The sequence below is a fragment of the Xiphophorus maculatus genome, chromosome 11 (assembly GCF_002775205.1).
Source record: "Xiphophorus maculatus strain JP 163 A chromosome 11, X_maculatus-5.0-male, whole genome shotgun sequence".
NCBI lineage: Eukaryota > Metazoa > Chordata > Actinopteri > Cyprinodontiformes > Poeciliidae > Xiphophorus > Xiphophorus maculatus.
This window is the reverse complement of record NC_036453.1, coordinates 2,010,590-2,036,336: the sequence shown is the minus strand read 5'-3', so window position 1 is coordinate 2,036,336 and position 25,747 is coordinate 2,010,590. Positions and strand designations below refer to the sequence as shown.

General features: G+C 41.1%; 1 protein-coding gene across 3 annotated transcripts in view; it reads right to left on the bottom strand.

The window, feature by feature from the left end:
• The window catches only part of LOC102227520 (tenascin-like), a 66,423-nt gene extending 44,729 nt beyond the window's left edge, over positions 1 to 21,694 (bottom strand). Inside the window, exons 1-2 of one of the 3 annotated variants that reach the window (XM_023342040.1) lie at positions 21,362 to 21,694; positions 744 to 1,294 (exon numbers count right to left, since the gene is read on the bottom strand). In XM_023342040.1, the coding sequence (XP_023197808.1) occupies positions 744 to 1,221 (478 nt within the window). In that variant the 5' untranslated portion in view covers positions 1,222 to 1,294; positions 21,362 to 21,694. The remainder of the gene's footprint in view (positions 1 to 743; positions 1,295 to 21,361) is intronic. The other 2 variants (XM_023342041.1, XM_005802143.3) reach the window with 2 other exon arrangements.
• Positions 21,695 to 25,747: the final 4,053 nt, after the last annotated feature.

The following is a 25,747-nucleotide window of genomic DNA, read 5'->3' as shown; positions in this document are numbered from 1 at the left end:
AAACATTCTCTGGTCTGATTAGACAGAGATTGAACTCTGTGGTATGACTGTAAGGCAACATGTTTGAAGCAATCTCCATACTCTGCAATGATACCAACACAAAGTGGTGGGATCCATAAAAGCTGGTCAGACAGCTCCAGCATGCAAAGCATTTTTTGCAATGCACAAAATACAGTATACACAGCCCACCTACAATAAATCATGTGTCACCTGCACAACCCACTAGTGAAGCTACTGAGTTGTGTTGTATACTGTTATGGAAAAGTGGAACATTGTTGGATGATGTAATGTTTCTTGCTTGTTTGTTGTTTTATGTTTTCATCTTGTGAAGAACCTTGAATTGTTTTGTCGCTGACATGCGCTACAGAGAGAAACTTGCCTTGTCAACACAAAGCAAAGACTGAGACACAAACGTACCTGAGCTGTCAGAAAGTATCAGAGGAATGTTCCCTTATTCACAGATTATCTAATAAACTCAACCATTTGTTGGTCCAGATTGAACTGAAGAAATATTTGGCAGATTCTTTTCTTTAGATTATTCTGATTGTTGATGCTTTATTGTCCTGTTATTTCTTCAGTTGTAGGGGTTTCATCATAAGTAATGGACAGTGGAGAGGGATAGGCAGGGGTCATGTTCGCGGCCAGTCGGGTGGAGTGGGTGGCGTTGTTGCTCTATCACTTAAAATCTTAATGGCAATCTTTGATCTTGGTTTGTGTATTATTGTAGAAAGCTGCAGACGTACCTGTAGCCTGAGCTCCACAACAGCCGGCTCCACTGGTGCACTGCTCCCTCAGACTAGACAGCTCAGACTCCAACATCTCCAGTCTGTTCAGGATGTCTTTGATGTCCGGCAGCTGGTTGTCACAGCCACAGGCTTGTTTGGGGATGTTGATACGGTGAGTGAAAACAATCTGGTTGTCGCCATCGACCGTGTGCTCCATGTGTTCGGTGCTCTGCATGTCCATCGAGGCGCTCTTGTGCTTGACACCGCCCCCTCCAGACGAGTCGAGGTCCACAGTGCAGAGCGAGGTGGAGGGGACGTTGATGTTGTAGACGTGGTTGAACACGACAGGCTGATCGGGATGGGGGAGAGTCAGGTTCTCTTGGGTTTTCTTGGGCATCAGGGTCTCCCTCCGGTGGCGGATGACCAGGCCGGCGGTGGAGAGTTGGATTAGTACGGCTGTGGTGAGGCAGCTCAAGAGGAAACCATTCGTTCCCATGGTGACACCCGTAGACTGCAGCCTCAGAGAAGGTAGCAGCTGAGTGTAAAAGGGTTGTGCTCTGCTTTTAGATCTGTAGAAAAACAGTACAAACACATGGAGACATTACTTTTAGCAAGCAGATAACATTGCAGCAGCAACACTTGTCAAACTTTTCTTTGCACTCAGGGCAATGATTACCTTTAATTTTTGGTTTTAACGATGTATTTGAACCATTCAATTTTATGGTAGAATGACCATTCAAGGGGCAGCATTATGTTTTTTCCTGGCATATAACACCATTATATAGCACAACCAAGTAAATATTTTACCTTCAGTTGTTATAAAAATACTATATACATATCAAATATGTCTTTAAAGAAATTTGAATTTGTAATTTAATGCCTTAAAATTGGGCCCCTGTCTCTGTAAGAAGCTCCTTCTCTTTCTGAAACTTGTAGCAGGACATCATCACAACATGGCTCCTCTATTAACCCTTTAACAATATTTTTACCAACGTGCTACTGATAGTAGCAGTTCCACCAGGTGTTTGCTAATTGCTGCTGGCTAGTCTGACGGAGCTGAACGGGGGAGCTGGTCTGTGAGGTGGAAGCTTGAAAGCTGCAGTTCAAAGGAGGAGCTGTGCTTTGAAGGCAGAGCTAGGTCCACCTAGGTGTTTTGCACAGCTGAATGGTTGCCATGGAGATTTTAAAAAATCTCAAAGAATCAAAACATCACTCCAGGTATGTTTTTTTTATATATATACAGTATATATGAGGGAATAACATTGTAATGCAAAGCTCAAAATAGCCCCTTTACACATACAACTTCAATGTGTTTTAAGACTAACTCACCAGCACATGTTTAATTGGTTGGTGATTTTCTTGACCCCCAAATTTAAAACATTCCTCAGGTAGACTTTTAGCCTCTTCTCATATCCCCAAACCACTTCTGAAGTGTTCGGGAACATCATCTGGCTGATAGTCCAAACTGTGTCAAAGTTCTACCCAAAACGTTATTGTCATTAAACACGATGGACCACATGGTGGACCAGGGGCCAGATGGAACCATAAAAACTCCAGCCTGTCGTTAACAGGATGATGTTGTAACTCCAGTGGTCCTATCCACACTGCAGTTTGGCATCAACATGAACTGAGAAGGTGTCGACTGCGAGAGGAAATAAAGATGAAATAACTGTCAAGCATCATCCAACGGGACAATGACCCCAACACGTCAAAACTGCTTTAAGAGAATATGTTTTTAGTTGTTTTTTCTAAAAAAAAAAAATACAAGAAACTGGATATTGGATAATCACATGATGGGGTATGCTGTCAGAATTAGTATAACAAACTGAAAAGAGGACTGTAAAGATTATATCACTCTTTGTGAAGAGATTAAACATTTTATTCTTGTTGTTTTTACATAACAAGTAATTAGAATAAAAAAAACTCCTTTAGGAGGACATAAATCAGAATCGTTTGAAGCCTCTGGAGTTTCCCAAACTTAATCATATTGAAACTTTTTGAATTATGCTTGGAGCCAAGGTCCATAGAAGAAAATCAAGTAATTTCATTAAATCTACTGCTTCCCACAAGTAAAGAAAACATGTAAGATTTATTTTCTCATTTTTATATATTTAGTAAATCAATTTGTCCAAATTACCTAGGGACGTTAATCCCAAATATCATTATGGATTCATATAGTTATGTATGTAACACTCTGAACCTTTGTGTCTGATAAGTAACTTAAACTTGTTCTTTAAGTAGACACCCTGCATGGTGAAACACATTTTACACAAACTATGTTACATGTTTTCTTTTCTAGCTTGTTTTTATCATTCACTTTTGCAACACTGACCTCAATCACAAATGTACATTCCTCAGCAGGGAGAACAGCTGGAGTGAGACATATTCCACTAAAAACAATTAACCTCCACCTGTCCCCCCTGACAAAGGGACACCTCTGATCCCATTCCTGCCTCCGACCCATGAGACCCCCCTGCTCCCAGTGCAGAAGACACACATTTAGTGGATAAAGTCTGATTTTCTCTTATCAATTCCTTCAAGGACCGAGAGCAGCAATTACCTCAGTCGTGGCATGTTACCTGGAGGCTCTATGCAAAGCTTTTTTTTTCTGACTAGGTCCAGAATGGTTGCTGTGACAGAAATAGCTGCGGCAACACCTGCAAGGCAACAAGCCTCTTCTGCTCTCCCAGGTCCAAACCACAGCCTAAACTGGCAGATTAAAGTCAGTGTGTGGTTAAACCATCTGTGGGCTTCCTGTAAAGGCAACAAGCGCTTGTTAATGCCGCACACCAGCTGCTGAGCATTCCTGGACCGTTTCACAAGGCTTCTGGGTTCCTCTATTAGCCTGTGAGCCAAATATGATGGTCATTATAGCTTTATAGGAGACATCGACATCTTTACTGTACTTCATGCATGGATGGGATGAGGCTTAAAGGGGCAGTATTATGTGTTTTCCAGCCATATAGTGCCATTTTGCTTAGCACAATGAAGTAACTATGTTAACTTCTATTGTTATAAAAATGCTCTATAGACCGAATATGACACAAAAGAAATTTGACCTTGCAATTTAAAGCTTTGAAATTGGGTTTTTGTCTCTTTAAAAACTCCTGCTCTTTCTGAAACTCCGCCTTCAGGAAGTCATCACAACATGGCTCCTCTTTCAACCCTTTAACAACATTTTTACAAGCATTGCACTGAGAAGTAGCTCATATAATGAGCTCAGAAGACAAACAGTTCCACCAGGTGTTTGCTAATTGCTGCTGGCTAGTCTGAAGGAGCTGATTGGGGGAGCCGCAGCTCTGAAGCTTGGAACCTGCAGCTCTGAGGAGGAGCTGTGTCCTTGAAGGGAGAGCTGTAAGTCCACCCAGGTGCTTTACGCAGTTGAATGGTTGCCATGGGAGACTAAAAGATTTCTCAAACATGCGTGAAAGAATAAAAGCAACACTCCAGGTGAGAGAATAACATTATAACATAATGTACATTTAAAAACATTTACATAATACTGCCCGTTTAAGCAGGTGATATGCTACATTGTGTTTTTTCAATCTGCTTGTTCTTTTTTAGAAATGTCAAATTCAGCTTTGCAAAGAGCTTAACACCTAAAGCAGCTAGGGGGATGCTTGTCTCTATAGTGTGATTCATAATTGAAAAGTTGGACATCGACATAACCAATGGTTTGTCAGAAGTCCGACCACAGCATGGAGAGGAACTGAGCATGCAGACCCGTTTCCTCCTCATTTTTTTCTGGAGAAAGCCTGGTTTCCATAATTGCGCTCTTTAGCCACCTTGCAGAGACGCTGACTCTGATCGTTTTCTTCCTCCAATAAAACTGCTGTGTGCCTTGGCAGCTCTAAAGGTTAACAGCTGCTGCCAGTAGTCAGCTTAAAAATGTCCTCCTAAGCAGACAGGAGGTGGGCTGTGTATACTGGGCATTGTTCATTCTAAGCCTGAGGTGGAGAATGGGAGATCGGATTTGATTTTCTACTCAGCATCTCATGACACCATGTTGTCAGATTTGCTTAATATATATATATATATATATATATATATATATATATAAATATATATATATATATATATATATATATATATATACGGTATATACTGTATATCACCACCACTTCATCCTGGTCTCACATGTGATTAATGCAGCTTGAAGGACCTCACAACTTCAGCCTCCTCTCTACCCAACCCCCTTGTCCCTCCATCTTCCCCCGCTCCATGAATATGTAGGCAAGAAGAAGTGGGCAGTGTCTTCACATTTTGACACGTTAGATTCACAAACTGCAATATGTTATACCGAGTAATTAATGTGACAGAAAAACACATGATAGTGAATAATTGTCATGGTAAACACGGTTTCAAAACTTAAAAAGAAAAAGAAGAAAAATCTGAAAAGTGTCTCAGGCCTTTGTTTTTAGTCCTCCTGAGTTCATCTAGTCTGAGAAATACATTGATCAGATGAGTCTGATTAACAAAATACCACACAGAGGACAGCACACAACAACTATGTTTGTGTTTGAAGCACTGAATGTGTTTCAAAAGCTTAAATTAAGAACCCGAGCTCAGCCCTAAGAAAACCCCAGGCAGGGTGTCAATCTCCAGTCCTCGAGGACCATCCTGCGACCTTTCAACGTCCCCACACCTGAATCAAAAGATTGAATTAACCTCCTCATAGCTGGAATTCTACAAAGTCCAGCTATGACTCAGATGTGTTGTAAAAGAGACATCTAGAAGTTGCACTGAACCTTGAGGACTAGAATTTGACACACGTGTCCTAATGGAAATCCTCTGCAGGGACACTTTCCTTTGATTCTGCAATCTCAATTCCATCAGTTAAAGATGGAGCACTACAGAATGTTGCTTTGTTTTCTTCACACAGATTTTCCTGCTTTCACACCACATTTCAGTCATAGACAGTCCAGTATATCATAGGAAGATAGGCTGGACTAGCTAACCTAGACTATTTAGATCAGACTATCTAGTTTTGGGTTAGTCCCTGGAAAGACCCAGACCAGCCCTGTAATTTTAGTACTGCAAAAGGCTCACATAAAAAGTGATCTTAGCGAATCACCTTTATGGTGTAAAGGTGAGCCTCTTCCAGGGTTGTCCAAATTTAGCAATATTGTGGACTCCAGGAAGTGTAGCCATTGTTACGGGAATGGCAAATAGGGATAAAAATTAACAAACTTACCCGACTCTAAACTTTCTAACTGCTGCGTCATGATGCTGCTTGTTCTCTAATGTTCTCTAAAGAGAACAGATGGATTAATACAGAAGTTGCCTATAGTAGCCCTGTTCTACATTTGCTTCAACCAGATGGTCTGGGCTCTCTGCTATTGAGAAACGATTGCTTCCTGGAGTCATGGAGACTGGTGAGGTTTTAAATTTTACCCTATCACTAATGTTTGGCTGTGCTGTATGTAATGTGCCAGTTTGATACTTTGATGCTTAATGGAAATTGCCTGCCCTGTAAACAACCATCCTCCACTGGGAAACAAGAAGTGCTGATCCGAACGAGGCAGCTATTAATGCTAATTCAATGTTTCAAAACGTGGTGAACACGCTGACAATGCTTAAGCTACAGAGAGGCTACAATTGGAAAACAGCTCAGAAAATCAACGTAATCATTTATGACTTCTCTTTCTGTTTGCTGATTGGCCCAGTAGAAATTCTACCAGAGAAAATCCAAGTCAATGGGAGAAAGCCCAGACTGTCTGTAAAGTCAAATTTGAATCGAGCGCAATAGGCCAGGAGTGAAATGACCATGGTAAAACAGAAACCAAACTACACACAAATGAACTCTATTTACAAGTTAGGTGGCTTCAAAATGATCCTTTAATTGGGAGTAACCTAGTAAAGGGCTTGAATGCACATATAAACCACGTGTTTTAGAATACACAACACCATTCTGTAAGTCATAGTCATGAATTGTTTCTTGCTGGTCTGTTGTATAAAAATCTCAATTAAATATATAACGTTTGTTGTCGTAATGTCAGAATATCCAAAGAAGTATAAGGTAGAAATACTTAGGCAACGTAAACTGATGCAGCAAGTCTTTACAATATGGACCTTTGGGGTCCATCAGCACCTTTTCTATCCTAGACTGAGCTACACACACAAGAACAAAAGCAGTCAGAGCCCAGGCGACACAAACGAAGGATTAAACAACCAGAAAATTGCTTTGAGTGGCTGCTCAGGTTTTAGCTCTGGGAGGACAGTTGGCTTCTCCACTTCTTCAAGGCTGGCTGCTCTCCACATGGACTGCAGTGCTACACCAGCCCAGGGGGAACGAGGCATGCTATATGCACTAAGAGTCTCTGTCTCCGGTAAAACTCTGCATCGCCCAGAAATAAATAAAGAGAAGAAACGTCCAATCCAAGAGGATATTTTGATTAGATCTTTTTTTCTCTCCTGTCTGCCATCAGCAGCTCCATAATGTGAGGAAGAACAATATGATTGTGAGAATGTGAGTGTGACCCTGAGAAACACTGAGCTGATCCCTCTGCTTGGACTTCCTTCATAGGCGCCCCGTGGCCCTGGCAGTATGCTAATGCAGCTGGTTGCTGGCACCGGAGACACGGACTTGATGCAGTCTGACTACTGCTTTGTTGCTCCCTCACTTGGTTGTGTTTCATAGTTAGCTTAGTAAACAGCCGCAGCGCCTGTAGTGCACCTCACAGTTGGATTTGAAGAGAATTTTAGCGGGGGGAAAACCTGCTGGCACGCATGAAGCTGCTGCCACTGATCTAAACAACCCTGTTGTGATTGAATTCTGGGCAAACACTTACAGTTTCATACCCCACACAGAGGAGGGCTGGGAAGGCTTCAGCTAGGCTCCGTTTCCAAAGGAATTGGGTCTGTCAGGAAAGTAAATGGATTTTATGGTTTTAAAGTGGATTAAAGCAAATAGGTGCAGCGATCAGACACGTCTGTGTTTTCCCTCCAAACCTTAACAACTTTCCTAACACACAATGCATCTAGGGTATAAAGCAATCAGAAATGAAATATAGTAGATTTTATAATTAAAGGGGGAAGTATTAAGTGTTTTCCAGGCATATAGTGCCATCTTATAGCACAGTCAAGTAACTATGTTAACTTAAATTAAAAAAAAGGCTACAGATCAAATATGATTAAAAAGAAATATCCATCCATCCATTCATTTTCTTCGGCTTTATCCGGGGTTGGGTCACAGGGATAGCAACATAAGAAGGGAGGCCCAGACTTCCCTCTCCCCAGCCACTTGTTCCAGCTCTTCCGAGAGAATCCCAAGTAATTCCCAGGCCAGCCGAGAAACATAGTCCCTCCAGCGTGTCCTGGGTCTTCCCCGGGGCCTGTTAATGTTAACATTGGCTCCTCTTTGAACCATTTAACAATGTTTTTTTTTTATTAGCACTCCACTGAGAAGTAGCTCTTATAATGAGCTCAGCTGATGCTCAGTTCCACCAGGTGTTTGCTAAATGCTGCTAGCTAGTCTGAAGGAGCTGAGTGAAGGAGTTGCAGTATGGGTTGTTGCTCTGTGAGGTGGAAGCTTGGGAACTGCAGCTCAGAGGAGCAGCTATGCTTGGAAGGCAGAGTTAGAACCAACCAGATGTTTTGCACAGCTGAATGGTTGCCATGGCGATTTAAGGATTTCTCAAACATGCAAGGAAGAACCAAAGCAACAGTCCAGGTATGTTTTTAATGAGGGATTAACATTATAACACAATGCAAAGCTCGAAAAAGTTGATTTTACATAATACTGACCATTTAATGGAAAGGAAGTTTTTCTAATCTGGAGAACAAACGTATATTAAAATGGCAGCTCTATAAACACTTTCTACTTTAAAATAGTAGCAGTCATGGCAGAAAATGTTTTGACTATTCTTCTACCATCTTGGAAAAATAATCATCTGAAATCACCATTGGCATTCCAAAGCTTTACAAGACCTTTGCATCTCGTCTGTCTTTTTTTTCTGTAAACTTCAGGAATTTAAATCTCAAATAAACACATCACAAACATATCGCACTAAAAAATCTGCTGTATTTCTGCTGCTGATGCCTGTTGCTATGACTTTATAATAGCTTTGCATTGGTTATAGTTTTAAAGCTTTTATTGTTGGTCTCCTGCGATGTATAAAAATATTGACTTGTTTATATGCATGTTGCAGCTCTTGCTGTTTAAACTGCCTGCTGTCTTGGATGGGAACACTCATATAAAAGAGATTTTAGGACTCAAGAGTCCTATCTACTGGTTAAAAAGTTGAATAAAATAAATAAGCATCCACAGCTTCTTCACTAGGGAGAAATTTGAGGAGCTAATGTTACACACTTAGAACAATGAGCTGCAACCAGGGGAATTCTGGCAGGAGATACAGGAAATATGTTTTTGAGACAGTTTGTTTATGGAGATCTGACAGCTGTCCATCTAGTTATGTAAATATTTACATTTTTAAATGTAAATATTATACCTCCATTTTTAGAAAGCAAATATTTTAAACAGTAATGCAACATTTACTGTCTTCTCATAACGCAAAAGAGCCTGTCTTTGTATTTGTGGAACTCTATGTCTGTATAGTAAAGAGGTTCTGATTCAGTCCCAGGTATCAGGTCAAGGTTCAAGTCCGATTTTTAAGTGATTAGTGTCAGAGTGGAAAAAAAAACCCACCCCTGACCCGCTTGTTGTTTCCGTTCACCATGAAATAGAACAAAATGAAATTACAAAAGTCAATTTGCTTAATGGAATCAATCAATCAATCAAATGTTATTTGTATAGCACATTTCAGCAGCAAGGCATTTCAAAGTGCTTTACATCATAACAAACACAAAGTCATGCAACATAGAATCAACAATCAAAATGTTACATTAAGTCAAGTGCCGTCATTAAATTTGTAATTGATTACGTTTCAAATAAAACTCTAAACAGATTGGTTTTCAGTTTAGATTTAAAGGAAGTCAGTGTTTCAGCTGTTTTACAGTTTTCTGGAAGTTTGTTCCAGATTTGTGGTGCATAGAAGCTGAATGCTGCTTCTCCTAGTTTGGTTCTGCTCTGCATCCGAGAATCAGAACCTGAGGGGTCTCAGGATACAACAACAGCAGATCTTTAATGTATTGTGGTGCTAAGCCGTTCAGTGATTTATAAACTAACAACAGTATTTTAAAGTCTATTCTTTGAGCTACAGGGAGCCAGTGGAGGGACTTTAAAACTGGTGTTATGTGCTCTATCTTCCTGGTTTTAGTGAGAATGTGAGAAACAAGCCAATTTTGAAAAACAAACAAAAAAATAATAATTTTGATTAAAAAAAGTTGATGTGGAGGTTTTTCAGCCATATCTCAGTATATGTATTTCACAAAATTGCACTGGAAATACTTTTTTTTTTCATTCCAAACAAAATGCCAAGCTTATGAAGCAGGAGGAAATATTTTTCTGTAAAAAGATTTTGCACATCATTAATTAAAAGTAAATTAATGTGTGGGATGAATTAACAACAAGTCATATCAAAACAGAGACAAACGCAGCCCAGCCGAGCCAAGCAGCAAAATTGCTTCAGATAAAAGATTGAAGATGGTCTTTGGATACTTCAGTTCAGCTATGTCTGTAGAAATAAATGATTAATCTCTGCATCTTAACTCTGAGTTGGAGCAGCAAATTGTGACTGACCTGTAAAAATCCCTCAGGGAAAAATATCTGTTGCTTAGAGGAAAAACAGCAAAGGAGGGACTGTAGTGTTAGGAATATCACTTTTCAAAATGTTAGATTTTATGCAATCAGAATATTAATGCAGACCATGATGTGTGATATTGTACAACATATGCAGACCATGATTTAATCAGTTATCAGATTGGGATTTTGTGACAAACAATGTATTTTCCACTTCATTTCAATGTTGGCTATCATATGTGATCCACAGGTCACATACAAATATGTATTTACACAAGAGTCAGACCCAACAAATATGATCTACTACAAAGTGTAGTGAGTGCAAATCTCCCACTTCAGACTGGCCTGAAAGATCTGCAGGGAAATAGAGGTTGATGTGGTTTCCATTTGGAAGAGTTTTCTGCTACGGAAAATAACGTCTGGAAGGATGATGACATTAGCAGCGGTATCCTTCCCTCCTACTCATCTTTTTGGGAAGATAAAAAATCAGTTTGCTTTCGGTTGGCTTAAAGATTGATGAGCAGACGTTCCGTGTTCCTCCCGAAGAGCTACGCAGCAGTTCGAACTTTCTGTCTCAGCCAGGACCCCCTGCTGACTAACTTAATCATCACCGTAGTGCACCTTTGCTGAGACCTACACCATATGGCGGCTCTAAGATAAATCAGAACAAAAAATATCCCTCGGCAAGCATTCAGCAGAAGTTATCTTTGCTGTCCTTTAGAGGAGAAAATGCTAATAATTTGTGGAGAAAATTCTGAGAAGGATAATATTATCATTCTGCGTTGTGTAGGCAGGTCTTCTGCAGTGGAGCTGAACCGCCACTGTAGTTGTTTCTATTGTAGGGGTAAAAAAATAAAAATAAAAAACAGCTCAGCAGCCGTCAGAGTATATTAGCAGCAGTGTAAACAAATCCACATTTTAACTCGACAACAAGCAAACTGAATAATAAGGCAGCATGCCCCACTTGGTGTGTTAAAGCTCTAAATATTCAATGACTACAAGCACAATTCAAGTCCCAGGACTGCATGTTAAACGGGACTGATAGGAGGCTCCTGCTTTCTTCCTATTTGTGAAGAATTTATCAGGCTTCCCTAGTTTTATAGGTCAGCCATGACAAAAACTCAGCTTGTCTTCTTGGTACAGAATCCAAATCTGGGTCGCCAGTACAGGGACTGAAGGAGGGGGTGAGTGGCTGACTCCACTGTTACCTTGAGATGGGGTGACGGCGCAACGAGAAATGAACGAGAACCGGATCTAAAGTGAAGCCTTCGCTTCCTAACAGATTTCACCTGTTTTTGCTTTTTGTCACATTTACTAGTTTCAGATCAGACAGAGAGAACCTAAACAAATGTTTTGATTTCATATTTGAGTGGTAAAATAACTATCCAAACCAAGTAGGCTTTACAAGAAACCAATCATGATTTCCATGTTCTCATCTTCAGAAACTGTCTGGTGATTTTATTTTTTTACCTTTGTGTTAAGATCCATGTTTCTACTTACCTTAATGTGCTAGTGTGACACCTGAACTTCTCCACTGTGGAACAATACCTTATATTTCTATTCTCTTTCTAGTTTTTACTGAGGAAATAATTTATCTGTGTGGTTCACTAAAAACCATTTAAACCACCAGGCCTCCTTCCCACCAGAACTCTGGAATTAGGAAATCATTTAAAAACGGGTCTGACAGAAACCAAATGATCAGTAAAGGCAAAACTTTATAATTTTTTTTATAATCCAAAAGAAATTCTAACGAAATTCAAGAATTGATGAGCAGCAAAGTCATTGACATCTATGAGTCTGGAAAATGTTTTAAAGCCATATCTGAGGCTTTGGGTCTCCAGGAAACCAGAGTTAGAACCATTTACCATTTACTAATGAACCAGTACTGGTCGTTCAAAGCCCAAAAAAAAACAACATTTCACACTTTCCCCTAAAAGACATGTGGATGTTCTGGGAAAATATTCCATGAGACAAAAAATGCTGCGCTTTGAAAGGTGTGAGCCTGCTACATCTGGCAAAACAAATAACATGACATTTCAGAAAAATATCATTTTACCCACAGACAAACGTGGTGATGGCACTGTGATAGTCTGGGGCTCCTTCCTGCTGCTTTAAGATCTGGACGAAATGGTCCAATTATGTAAAAAAAGTTTCTGAAGGAGAAATCTAGCACTCAAACTTAAATTTTGCAGCAGGACAATGGTCCAAAGCTCTAAAAAAGCTACAAAAAAGAAGAAGGAAAGGTTTTGGAGAGACCTCATCAAAGTCTGGACTCCATCCTACCTTGGTGGCTGATGCTTCCGCCAAAAGCAGCAGAATTACTCAGCTTATTCACCGTTTTTTCCCATAATAAAGGCTATCACCATAAGAAACGACATTCTCTATTTATCTATGTCTAATTACAAAACATATTTGATATGAAACATTTAAATGTGATAAAACATGCCAACCCAGCAGAGATCTCTAAGGAGACCAATTGTCTTCCACATCACTACAAATCAGAAGCACCCAAAGCTCGGTGCAGAATCAGAAAATACTTGCTTCTTTAATAACAACTTCTTTCACATCTCGAGTGAATGCAGTAGAATGTGCTGATAAACTCACAGTCTACACACACACAGGCGTCCTGGAGCAGGGCAGGCGAATATTGATCTGTATCTCCACTGTCTGAGGAGAGAAAAAGTTGCTGAGGACAGCACTGCAGCTCCGAGTTACAATCACGAAGAACAGGAAGGCGCTCAGCCTGAGTCGGTGGTCCGGTTTAAGATCGATGAGATTGTTGTTACTGCATCTGAGAAAAGCTCGATATTTTTATCACCTCACACTCCGGCAGACCGGTGCTGGGTTTTTTGTTTGTTTCTGCTGTGAGGAATTCTCCGTCGTGCTGAGCTCTAGAATCATTGTGACAGAACAATCGCGAATCAAAGAGCTAACCCAACGAGCAGACAGTTTCAGTCGTGCTGGGGTAGAGCAGGGTTGGGTTTTAATGTGACACTGATGTGGTCAGGTCATGACCTCAGGACGCAGCTAACTGGCTACAGACAGGCATCCTCGCTGTGCGCTCCTGTTGGAGCTTTTCCTCGTTCTGTCTTGTCAGGCTCTTAGTTTTTTCCTCAGCAGGTGCTTCATGCTTCACAGACCCACAGCTAGGAGAAGAAATGCTAACTCATCCTCATAGATGTTCCTCTGCTTTAGCGATTCTTTAACAGAACTTTTGTAAATATGTTTTTACTGCCACTTTGATTGCACTAGATGGGGAAGTGTTTTCCCTTTAATGGGCAGCATTATGTGTTTTCAACCCAAATTCAAATTTAAAACTATTTTATTGATTCCAAAGAGAAATTAAATTTTGTTATAAATCAAATTAATTCAGTTTCTTCAAAGAGTTATTGTGGATAGTAATGGCTGTTGGTAGGGAAGACCCCCTATAGCAGTCTGTATTACAGCAAATTTGAAGAAGCCTCTGACTTACGACGCTTTGTTTTCCTATGACAGTCTCATGAACAGAACGATCCAAGCACACAGTGTCATCTTATAGAACAACTATGTTTGGTTGTTATAAAAATATGACTTACAATAAATGTGATTTCAATATTTACCACCTTGAAATTGTGAAACTGAAACACAGGAGATATTTGAACCTCAAATCATGTGACAAAGACATGATTTTCATTCTATGAATCAGTGTAAAACAATCAACTGTTGCGTTATACTGTCTTCGTTGCTATGGCAACCAGGTTAAAAAACTTCAGAAAGTGGACGTAAGAAATCTTTACAGACTTCTTTACTAAGTGATGAATGGTTGGAACAGAATAACATATTTCTGGCTTGATTCAATCGCTTAGATTGGATTTTTCAGATGCTGTAACATGAAAAAAATGTAAAAAATACATAAATTCAAAAGTTTTGAAACCCAGGGATTCAAGATGAAGTCCCTGGGCTCAGAGTGCCAAGTGTTGGCAGTGTGAACACATGCAACTTAAGCCTGAGCATGGAATGTGTTTTTGTAAAATAAACTGTTCCCACATGTCCAGTCTACTCATACATGCAGTGAATTAAAGTATTCCAGAGAAACTTCATGCAGGTATTTAAATGCCACCTTTGATGTTGATGAGGCTGCTGTGATGCCTCCAGTACCCTCCTTGAGCCACTAGAGGGGGTCGAGAAGGAGCACTGGAATGCTGCTGGCTCTGGTGTGACACGAATAAATCAAAATTTATCTTTCTCATATGGAGTGAAATCAGGAATACGTTGCTATGATGGATGGGGAAAAAAACAGGCTGGTATCATCAAAGTGAGGCTGTGCTCATCGGCTCTTAACTGTGACCCCGTTGGCTGTGATGACACAGATAGACGTAGGGGGAGGGGGGGGCCTGTGTGTTCCTGGCTGATAAGGTGGATAGGGAGGCTGGATGTGAGATGCCAGCAGTAACACTTATCTGGAAGCATGGAGAGAGCTTCCTGCCAACACTCAGGGGCTGATGCTGTTAATAAAAATAAAAAAATCACAATAATAACCCTGTGTTGATATGGAGCCAGAGCGGACATGTATGATTGATAGCAGTCCAAAAATAAAAAATAAAAAAGAAGAAACAATTTCTTCAAGCAGAAACAATTTCCAATTTTGACACAAAGATATAAAGAAAATAAATGTTGATGTTCATTGGGCCCGACTGGAGAGCTGGAAATCAAATCTTAGTCCAGTTGTTACAAGACGGCTGGCTGGCAGTGAGACCTATCAGTGTGTTTTACGGCTCCCTCTGCCGTTTTCACCAGCTCCAGATGGAGACGCTGGATACTCGCTGTCTGTTCAGCATGTTGTGCGCTGATGACCCACCTGCACACCAACTGCTTTCTCCAGACATGTAATAGTTGGAAGTTCAACTGTCGTCCTCCTCGGTTTTCACGCTGCACTGCAATTACTGTAAAAACGGTGCTTGCCTGGCAGCTGCTTTGTAACGCTACACAGTGGGATTCATGTAACTTTAAGCAGCTAATCTAAACCCACCATGAAACTAACACCTTGTGTCTCAGGTAATCCGCTGCAAGGTGAGCATGCTCTCACCTTGCAGCACTGGTGTGCCTTTGTTTCCACGGCGATTACTTTCTTTGAGCTTTCAGTGTCAATTTGTGGACCTTATGAATTGTAATGTCCACATTACAATAACAAACAGCTGTCACTGAGATGAAAAATTTCTTTTTTTAAGAAGAATCTGGCCAAGAATGGCAGCAACACACAGACAATCACCCATCATTCATAAAACCACAGACGCCAAAATCAGTCGGACATGCAGTATGGTAAATAAAGCAGGTAAAATAGCAATGAACAAACAAACCCATAAAGGTACAATTTGATGTTCACCAACCATTTACTAACACATTTTTACCACCCAAGAATATCTGTAAATTCTTTAAAAGAGACCAACTTATTCAACTTGATGCTGATTCCACTCTGAGGGAGCAGCAGACTGGAGGGAGTTCTACCATGATCGGTGTGAACCTTGGGTTCACATCAGGAGATGTTCCCATCCATTCCATTGTCTCTAGTTGGGTCAAACCTCCAGCATGACGGAGCAGCACATCAGTCCAGGCCAGGCACAGCCAGAACCAGGACCGTCCCGGTCCAGACCTCAATCCCCTCACTTAGAACCCATCTCCAACCAGAGACAAAATGTCTACAAAATGTCCCAACCCTCCAAAGAGCTCCAATCCCACCTTCCATCAACAAAAAAGTCCCCCACTACAAATGTAGCATAGTGGAGCAAATACTGCAACACTACAACTTCCAACAGGAGGTTAAAAAATTGCTATAAATAAATTATGGGACTTCATTGCAAGACACAACAGATAGATGTCCTTGGTAATCTGGAAGTTAAAATAAATAGTGGAGAACTTTGTGGGAAAAGTTTAGCGACGGCCACTTCCTGTTCATGATTGAGCACCAGCACACAAAGATTGGTGTGAAGAAACCTGCAGAGAACTGACCTCAACCTGGTAGAACACATTCGAGAGGAAGCAGAGAAAAGACTGCAAAAGAGGCCTTTTTGCCCAACATCAGAGTCTGACCTCAAAGATGTACTTCTGGAAACGTACAGATAGCTCATACTTTCTTAAACACACTGTTTAACATTCAGTTCGGTTTTAGTTAAACTTTCATATGTGGCAAGGATTACATATCCACGTCAAATTCAGAGAGAGACGGTATTTCAAAGTCATAGATATTACGTTTAATAAAAGTGAAAATAGAAAATGCCAACATATCAGCTCAGCCCATTTATGCTACAAAACATGTTAGCAGGGGGGAAAAACATGTTTAAGTAGCTTAACAAGTTAAATAAGAGCAAACAATGTTTTATTTTGAACTCAAAAGTCTCGCCATAGCAACATACCTAATGAAACACTTAAAAGGCTGCCAATGTTTTTGGTTGGTGATAACTGGCTCCTTATCTGGCAGGACAAAAAAAAAAGAGTAGAACATACTTCACTGATTCATAAGGGAAAACTGCTTCATGTGAAACTTTCTGGAGGGCCCAAGGCATCATAAAATAAATTAGAGAAACTGTGACATATTTCATTTGCTTGAGCTGCAGCTCAAACATTGGAGAAGGGCAGGGGAAGGATCTGGAAGGGTAAGTGTAGACGTTCAGTAAAAATGAAGGAGAGCTTTCACTGTCTGCCTCCTTTAGCCCAATGCTGGATGTTTATTGGTTACTTCCTTTCAAACAGGATGGAAATGAGTTTTTCTCCCTTCTTCTCTGTGCTACAAATAGAAGCATGTTGGCTGTGATACCCGGACATCTGTTTGTCCTTGTATGTCTGAAAGCCTGAAGCGTGTTGCGTGTCCAAATTGCGAGTGCCTTCCATTCATACACTTGTATGAGCCTAATGACCCCGGTCTCTGAGGTCGACTCTCCACCGGCTTCCCCGGGTTTTTCCTTTTATTTCTCTATCATTTTACTCTATTTAAATAGTCTAACCCTCTCAAAGGGTTCCCATCTTGTCCAAGAAGATTATGGCTCACACTTTCCTATGTGGGAAGTCATTGCTGGAGGTGTAGAGTAGACGAGTAAAGAATCTACCACGTGCTCATCAGTTGGCTCGCTCCTATGGTGACCAAGGCAAAACAAAGGCGTCCCGGAACCCCCGGCTTTGGCGTTGCACATTACAATTGGAGGAGCATCAGGAAACCATCTGGAAGGGCAAGAACTTTGGATTCCTTTGAGATGGACTGATGACAAACTTAATTGGTCCTCAATGGGACACAGAAAAATGTCCCACACGACTGTTTAATTTCCAAACATGAGAAATATTTGTTGGAACTCCAAATCTGACTGATGTTTTAGTGAAATTAAACTGAAATTATGGTGAATATCATCTTAAAGAATCAAATAATCAATTTCCCTTTTGAGAATACGTCATACAATTATGTTGAATGTTTTTTTTTATCCAGCAGTCCTGACAGTATCCTATCAGTTAGACAGGGAATGTTTATGTCAATCCTTTTTATTTTTAAATTCAGTTTTTAGGAAACTGCTGGTAGATATTATGGGGTTGTTGTTTTTACTTTCATAGCTGAAGAATTTCGGGATGCATGGTGGCACAGTTTTTAACATTCATGCTTTAAAAAGGGTTCAGTCTTGGTGATCCAGCTTTCCAAAAACATTAATGTCAGATTATTTGGCCGTCTTGATTTTTGGGTTGAAAACCTACATCTGTGGATTCTGGGTCAAATCCATAACCCAGCCCTGTTCAGGCCATTTTTGAAACAAAAGCTTTCAGAGCACATCTTCAACCTTGGTGCTGGTCAGAAGTCACAATCAATCCCCTCCTCTGAAAAAGCGTTTGGACCACAGATGGTCAAAAACAATGCATGTTAAAATAGTTCAAGAACTATCCTTATCTTACATTTACGATGACTCAAGTTTTTACACAGAAAAGCCAGCAACGACATTAATCGAACAAATCAAAGGAGAAAAACAAGATGACATGAGAAAGCAGGAGACGAGGTGGCAAACAAAGGTTGAATTAAAGATGACGTTGACTTAGTCCAGACAAAACCTTCTTCCGAGTCCTGGCCGACATGGGTCATCATGAATACCCATGATTATAGTACGCTCTGGATCACCAGTGAAGGAGCTAAGTGGGGTCAGAGATAGTCGCCCTCTCTGAGAGCTTTGTAGGGCATGAAGCTCTGGGAGCTGACAGCTGTCCAAACAAAGGCTGCTTTTCCCACTCATCGCTATACCGAGTGTGACTGTCAGAGGCTGCTTATATGCATAGTCGACCCAACATGAAACATTAATGTGTGAAGCATGAGCTGATGTACCATGAGACTATGGGCAATCCTCTCAGATGGAGGTCCTCAGACCATGTTTGAAAATTTGTGATAATCAAAATTGGTTTTCCAACATCAAAGTCTTCTTGGAGACATTTTGGATGTCGTTCTTGATTAAAGAATCAAGAAAGACAATTAAAGGTTGGTTCATCCACAAGTCACATTCAGGCACCGTCTAACAAGAGCTGCCCTGGGATCCTGATGGTCTTCCTCTCTCTCCTTCAGTCACAGACTACACCAATGTTCAGCACCAACACAACAGCCATGCATGTGAGCTGATCTGAATAAATCTATGCAAAAAATCTTTATAGTTTCATGTGAAATAAATCCAAAGCACAATCATTTTAGATGAACATTGACAGCACAAATATGTGAAAGAAAAAGATAGGGTCATTTCATTTTGCTTTTTTTTTAATAGTTGGTGCACAAAGTTTATCTCAACAAAGATGTTGAAAGTGCTGGTCAATTTAACCACTGCTAGTCACCTTCCAACCACATTTAGACATCTTTCCTGAAGGGCTTTCGAAGCGGCCGTGTTACGTGTTGGAAACTGCAGCTCTGACAACGAGCTGCGTCTCGAAGGCGGAGCTACATCCACCCAGGCATTTTGCACAGCTGAGTTGTTGCCATGGAGATTAAAGGATTTATCAGAAATTTATGAAAGAATCAAGGCAAGACTACAGGTATGTTTTTGATGAGGGAGTAACGTCATAACATGACGTAAAGTTCAAATAAGTTGATGTAAGATCTCCCATTTTTCAGCCCACTTCATCTTTTCTCCATCTGTTCAACAGCAATGTGTCTGCTGGGTATCCTGAGATGGAAATGTGGAGTTTGCTCTAATGACCTGATTTCTGAATGCAGCGTGGCTGGGGTGTGTTTGGAACACTGTTACGGTCGGGAACTGTCTCACATGAACAGAACTGCAGAAGAAAGTCATTGTCAATGTCCTGGCTGTACTCTGCTGTCTGGGCTCCCAACTGGTGAATTTTTACTGGTTTTCTGACTTGAATGGTTAAGTTTTGAAGGAAGTCATTATGAGATCTGAGGGAAATACAAGGCACTATTTTGTTGGTGTGTTTTGGACAAGTAGGCTGTAGAAACAGAAATGGATCAGCTAAAGATGTCACGCTATCAAAAAAATATACATCTTCAGTTGGACTGCGGTGTCTGGTGGCAGACTTGTCAGGTCTTTCTTTGTTTTGTTGCTTACCATTCTCATGCTGTTCTCATGTCAGTGACAGTTGTGTCCACAGACCACCGTCTTTTTGTTCTGAGAAGAAACACCCCGACTGGCAGGACTCCAGAAACAGCATATCTGCCACCAACACCCCCATCAGTGAATGCCAGTTTTATTTCCTAATCTGTCACACAGCCTCAGCTCCTCTTTCCTCCTGGGACCACCATGACACCAACCTGGGGATCAGGGAGAGCCGCCGAGTGTGTGTGTGTTAGAGAGGCTGCAACTTTGCAGCCGGCAGCGTGCGAGGCATGGAGATCTGGGAGAGGACCCAAACCGGCAGCTTCTAATGCGGATCAGCTGTCTGTCTCTGTCTCCCGGGTTACACCAGCCCAGGCGTCTGCCGGCTACCGTAAATTCTACAGCTGGACCTGTAGTCGGCGGCGAGCTGCACTCATGTTTGAGCTGCTTACGTGGGTAAATGCACATGTTCAGACTATAGCCCGTCTCTGCTCTGCAGCACCGGCAGAACCTCGACCCAGCATCAGCCTTAACGCAGCCAGAGTAAACCAGCAGAACGTCACGGTCTGCCCGCCGGGTCCCAAGACACTCGGGCAACATTTTTCTTTAGCTGCTTTCACGTGTTCAAGCAGGAAAACAGTGGCAAGCGTTCAAGTTTGTGTTACAGCTTCTGCTGCATAGAATCAGCTCCAGTCTGAACTCAAGATGTCAGATCTTATTTCATTGAAATTATTTTGAGCACTTTGGTTTAATTTGTTTTACTTTTGTGTAACCAGGTTGCTTTGTGTTGCGGATTTTCTGCCCTGTGTTGCAAATGAGATTTGGATCTCGATGAGGTTTTACCTGGTGAAACACATAAAATAATAATAATAATAATAGTAATAATAATAATAAACTGCTCCTCAACTTGTTTTCTAAAGCAAAAAGGAGCAAACACTTTCTCCTACAGGGAATAAATGACTCCCAGGTGAGTGCAGTAAAGAGTGTAATTAAGGGAGTCTGAAGTCCTGGCTCATTAATACAAGGACCAAACTATTTCCCTACAGCCAACATCACATACATCGTTATCTGGATGTGTGAGAAATGTGTTCAGAAATGTTAAAACGATAGAAATGTTATGGGGGAAAAAACAGAAATCAGAGAGGTTAATCAAGCAAACATCTAAACTTTTGGCCTATTTTTAATACTCAGATATTACAACTTTCCTGTTTGACATATTTGAATACCTCAGCGGTAAAACTGTTAAAATAAGTCATTCCTTATAACACCTGTCACATGTTTTAACATAGTCACATCTCTCCAATGGAAGGCATTCATATCGACTGATTAAAACAATCAAGAAAAACAAAAGTGGTGAAAGTTGTGAGCTTTTAAAAAGTGCGAGCAGTCAGTGTCAGTGAGGTGAACCCATCAGCCTGTTCGCCCCCAGCAGCTCCATGCAGGTAGAGAAGGTGACTTACCTCGCAGGAAACGCTCACAGCCTCTCAGCTGACGGGGGAAAATGGAAGCAGAAAGCCTCCTCAGCCAGTCAGAGAAAATGTTCCCACTGCTCCGTGGCTCTCAGAGCGCTGACAGCTCTGTCATCTTTTCTCTGTTCTCTATGAGTGTTTACTCTCGTCTACCTAGAGAGCCGGCTGATGTGCTGAAGCCAGTGAGGAGAGAGAGACAGACAGACAGAGAGGGAGAGAGAGAGAGTGAATGAGAGAACTCCCTTTTCTCTGAAACAGAAGACCCTCTGCAGTCAGACTCCACTCCCACCTACTGCTCTCTTAAATGCCCCCTCTGCCACCCCCACCCCACCCATTCAGACCTCTCCACAGCATTGTGACTGAAAGCGAAGGAGTTGAAACGGGACGCCTCAAGGCTGGAAAGAGAGAAGCAAAGAGAGAGAGAGAGAAAGTAGGAGAGGAAAATGGGGGGAAGGGGATGGGGAAGTGGATGACAGAGGGAGTGGGGTGGAGGGTGGGTGGGGGTGCAGTGGTGGTTGGACCATTAGCAGCAAATTGCGGAGAGCAAGCCAATGGAAAGCAAGATATAAGTGAATGCAGGCTCCACATTAACATAGCATTTAAGAACTTGAAAGCAGGGAGTGAACAAGGCCTCCATTTGTTAGACTGATGAGGAGGCAGATCACCAGCAAACAATTCCCCCAACACTGAAAAGATGTACAAGATTTAAACATAACAACCTGGAAGCAATGGTGCTACAGTTTTTGTTTTGTTTGTATTGTTTTAGAAACCTTGTCTGCACCAGAGCACGGCGCTAGAGTCAAGCATCTTCACAAAACAGACGGAGCAAAAACTTTCCACTGAGGCAGTGAGCGAATGTCGGGCAATGTTTGCTGTTGCATTCACAACAAAGTTGGAGAAAATAATGTCGCGGCCCTGATGGAAGAGGAAACTGCAGGTTTTCTCTCAGGGTTGGCCTCTGGATAAATCCTAGTGAGAGTAGCGCCACTTTGATGTATTTTTCCTCAGATAAAAGTAAAAAAGTATCCATCCATGAAATAACGCGAGTGACCGTAAAAGTATTTCTGAAAAAGGATTATTCAAGTACTGACCAATTGATCATACCATCGCATTTAATACTTTACATTTATGTTATCAAACGAAAATATAACCGTTTGTGCAAATCCTAGTAATATGAAGATTAAAATGAGAACACACAACATAATGACAAAATAACAGATATTAGGCAGGATAAATACTTTTCTAATTAATTTTTCAACATAAAACGTATAAGACTAATACTTACTGTAGGTCACGTTCATGTATGTTAGAACAAGGTAAATTATTTCCATTGACAATGTGCTCAGCAGAGAAACATAAAAACCAGCCTTATTCTACGCTTTGCTTCGTCCAGAGGGTCTCAGCTGTTGACCAACGATTGCTTCCTTGATTGGTGAATCCTGTTAAAGTTTAAAATTTTACCTGTTTGCTAACGTGACCAGTTTGGTGCTAAGAAGCAATGCACTGCACTGTAAGTAACCATTCTCCACTATGAAGAGTGAAGAGGCAATCCGAACAAAGCAAATGTTGATATTAATTTAATATTTGGAAGCGTGGCCAGACGACTGAACAACCTCATCCACTTCCTCTGCTGCTGTTGCTAAAACTACAAGCAGACTACAAATCTAAAACATCGCAGAAAATCGACGTCATTGTTCGCAACTTCTTCTTTTTGCTGATTGGCCCGGTAGAAAATCTTATCAGTGGAATCCAAGTGAAGGGGAGAAAGCCCAGACTGAGCTGGAAGATTTTTCAAAAACGTACATTGCTGGCAGCTTTAACTCAAAATACTCGACGAAGAGAGTTTAGGTTTGCTCCTTTCATTTACTGATGAAAAGCCCACATAGCCACACCCCGACCCAGAGCTCTATCTGGACTATGACCAGTGTTCTGACTAGTTTGATTTTTGTACAGTAAAACATCTAAAAAGCGTCAAATGTCCATCTGTCCATACAACCTTTAGAAAGCTGCTACTGTTATATTTACATGCCAAAAACCATGGCAGTTAGTGTTATTGTTAACCATGATCAGCGGAAAACTGTCAGGATCTGTGTTTTTGTGTGTTAATTTCGAGTTTTCTGTGTCCTTGAGTCTCTTCGTTGTCCTGTCCTCCCCTTGATTGTTCCCAGGTGTGTCTCGTTCTGTGATTACCCGCTGTGTATTTAAATCCACCTGTGTTCCTTGTTCCTCGTCGGGTCCTCGTCAATGTTTTGTCAATTCGTCCATGTGTGTGCTGCCAGTTGTTTGGACTGTGCTTTCCTTCACTAAATTTCATTATTCATCTTACCTGGGTCCGCTGCGTCTGCCTCACCGCACCGCTTCATGACAAGAACGTTCTTTATGAACGTTTCACTGAAGTGATGAAGCTGAAGTTGGCGAGTCCGTCTAACGTTTTACTGCTTTGAGCTTTTTTAAGCTGCTCTAGTTTAAAAACTTCAGCCACTAGACATGTCAAACCTTGACTAGATTATTCTGGACTAATAGCAAAATTGATAAAACCCAGAATGTGATTTTTTTTATGCGTGTTAGGCATTTGAAAAATAATTCTGTAAATGGCATATCTCCAAATATCCTAAATTCATATGTCAGTCATTTTAAGGCACACCTTAAAATGATAGAACACTGACTATCTCCTTCACCCCTTTCTCCCTTAGCATGAGCCATGCTAACCGTTTAGCTTGGGTGATATGCTTTGGCTTGGTCTGCGGCTGCTTTAAGACAAGTAAAGTTGCCTTGTTTGTTGAGCATTACTTCATCAATTTTGTTGCTGTTCTGTTCATTTTACGCCTCGCTGCTCTTGTAATCACACAGGTCCTCGCCACGAACGACTTTGGAAAATATGAGGTCATTAATAATGCTGTTGTGGCTAACGTCCGGCAACAGTTTCATGTCATCTCATGGACTGGGCGTCCATCATTAGTGACGGGTGACACACTGTCCATGAGTTGTCCTCATCACTTTTTAAAACACCCTTACAGTGTATTCACCTCTGGTGTGTTGTCGTTTATTACAGGTAAAAGAAACTGCAGTGGGAAAAGCTTTAATCAACAGCAAATGTGTAACCCAGCAACCGTAAACAACAGCACTAGTGGAAGTAAAAAAAAAAAAAAAAAAAAAAACTGGCTTCCACTATGAATCAGGGGTAATGGCACAAAGTTAGGAATACTAAAGGCCATCAGTTGTTCTACAGTCTACAGAATATCTCACCTTAGCTAAGGGTTCATCCTAGAGTTAACGTTGGACTCTGGGCTGCTTCCTTGAATGATGCTTTCTTTGCAGAGCTTGTCAGTATAACACTGCGTTGAAAGCAGACAGTTTCTCAGTGAAATTTTTCAAAGCCATCATTTTACAACCTAAGCATCCTCCCTGAGCTTTCTGTGTTTCTGGGTCTTTATGGCGCTGCAAACAACTGAGAGCAGAACCAGAACAGCTGGAAATCACACAGAGATGAACTGGCCGGTATGAATAGTTTTGGAAGGTACTTGAAAAGGACAAAAGTGAAAAAACCCCCGACATCCATAGCTACCATAAATATAAGAGACACATAAATGTATAGTTAAATGGACATTTGTAAAAGTAGATTAAAACAAAAACCCTTAAAATAAACTCTTAAAATAAGAACCCATGAGCCTGAATGTTTCAGATGAACTTGGTGGGTGAAAAGTGTTTGGTAGTCAGAGCAACACCTGTAAAACTTAAAGTGAACGTGACTGGAAGGTAAAGCCAGGAGTTGACACTAACTAAGATGCAAAACAACTTCAAATATTTTTTCAAAACAAAAGACAATTTGGAAAACAATCCCTGACACAAACACTGTATGCATAACCCTTTGCGTTAGTTTGCCAGGTGAAATAGTCAGCAACGGTTATGAGTCTGTCCAGGATCACGCACCAGAGGGTGTTAAGAGCTGCAGTACATAACTTTTGCAACATTTTTTACTTATTGTCAAACTAACTCTATGTCCCGACAACATGAGACAGATTTTCTGTGCAAAAAATCGAGCTCTTCTCTTCCGGTGGTCCTACTGACATCTGCAGAAATACACTGCTGTTTTGGAAACAACAAATAAGAGCCAAGAGTAAGGTGTTGCTGCTGTCAAACATCCTTGCGTACGTGCTGCTCACATGCTCCCCTCTTCAGCGTGTTCAAGCTCAAAACTGACAGTTTGTTGCAGCTGTGGTAATGACAGAGATGTTACCTGATGTTACAGGAAAACTGTTTATCCACCATAATCGGTGGCTGTGCTAACTAGCATTAACATTCACAGCAGGTTCCACTGTGGGGGAGGAGCTTTAGTGTAGCAGAAAGCAGAAACCCTGATGCTAATTCATTCGTTTA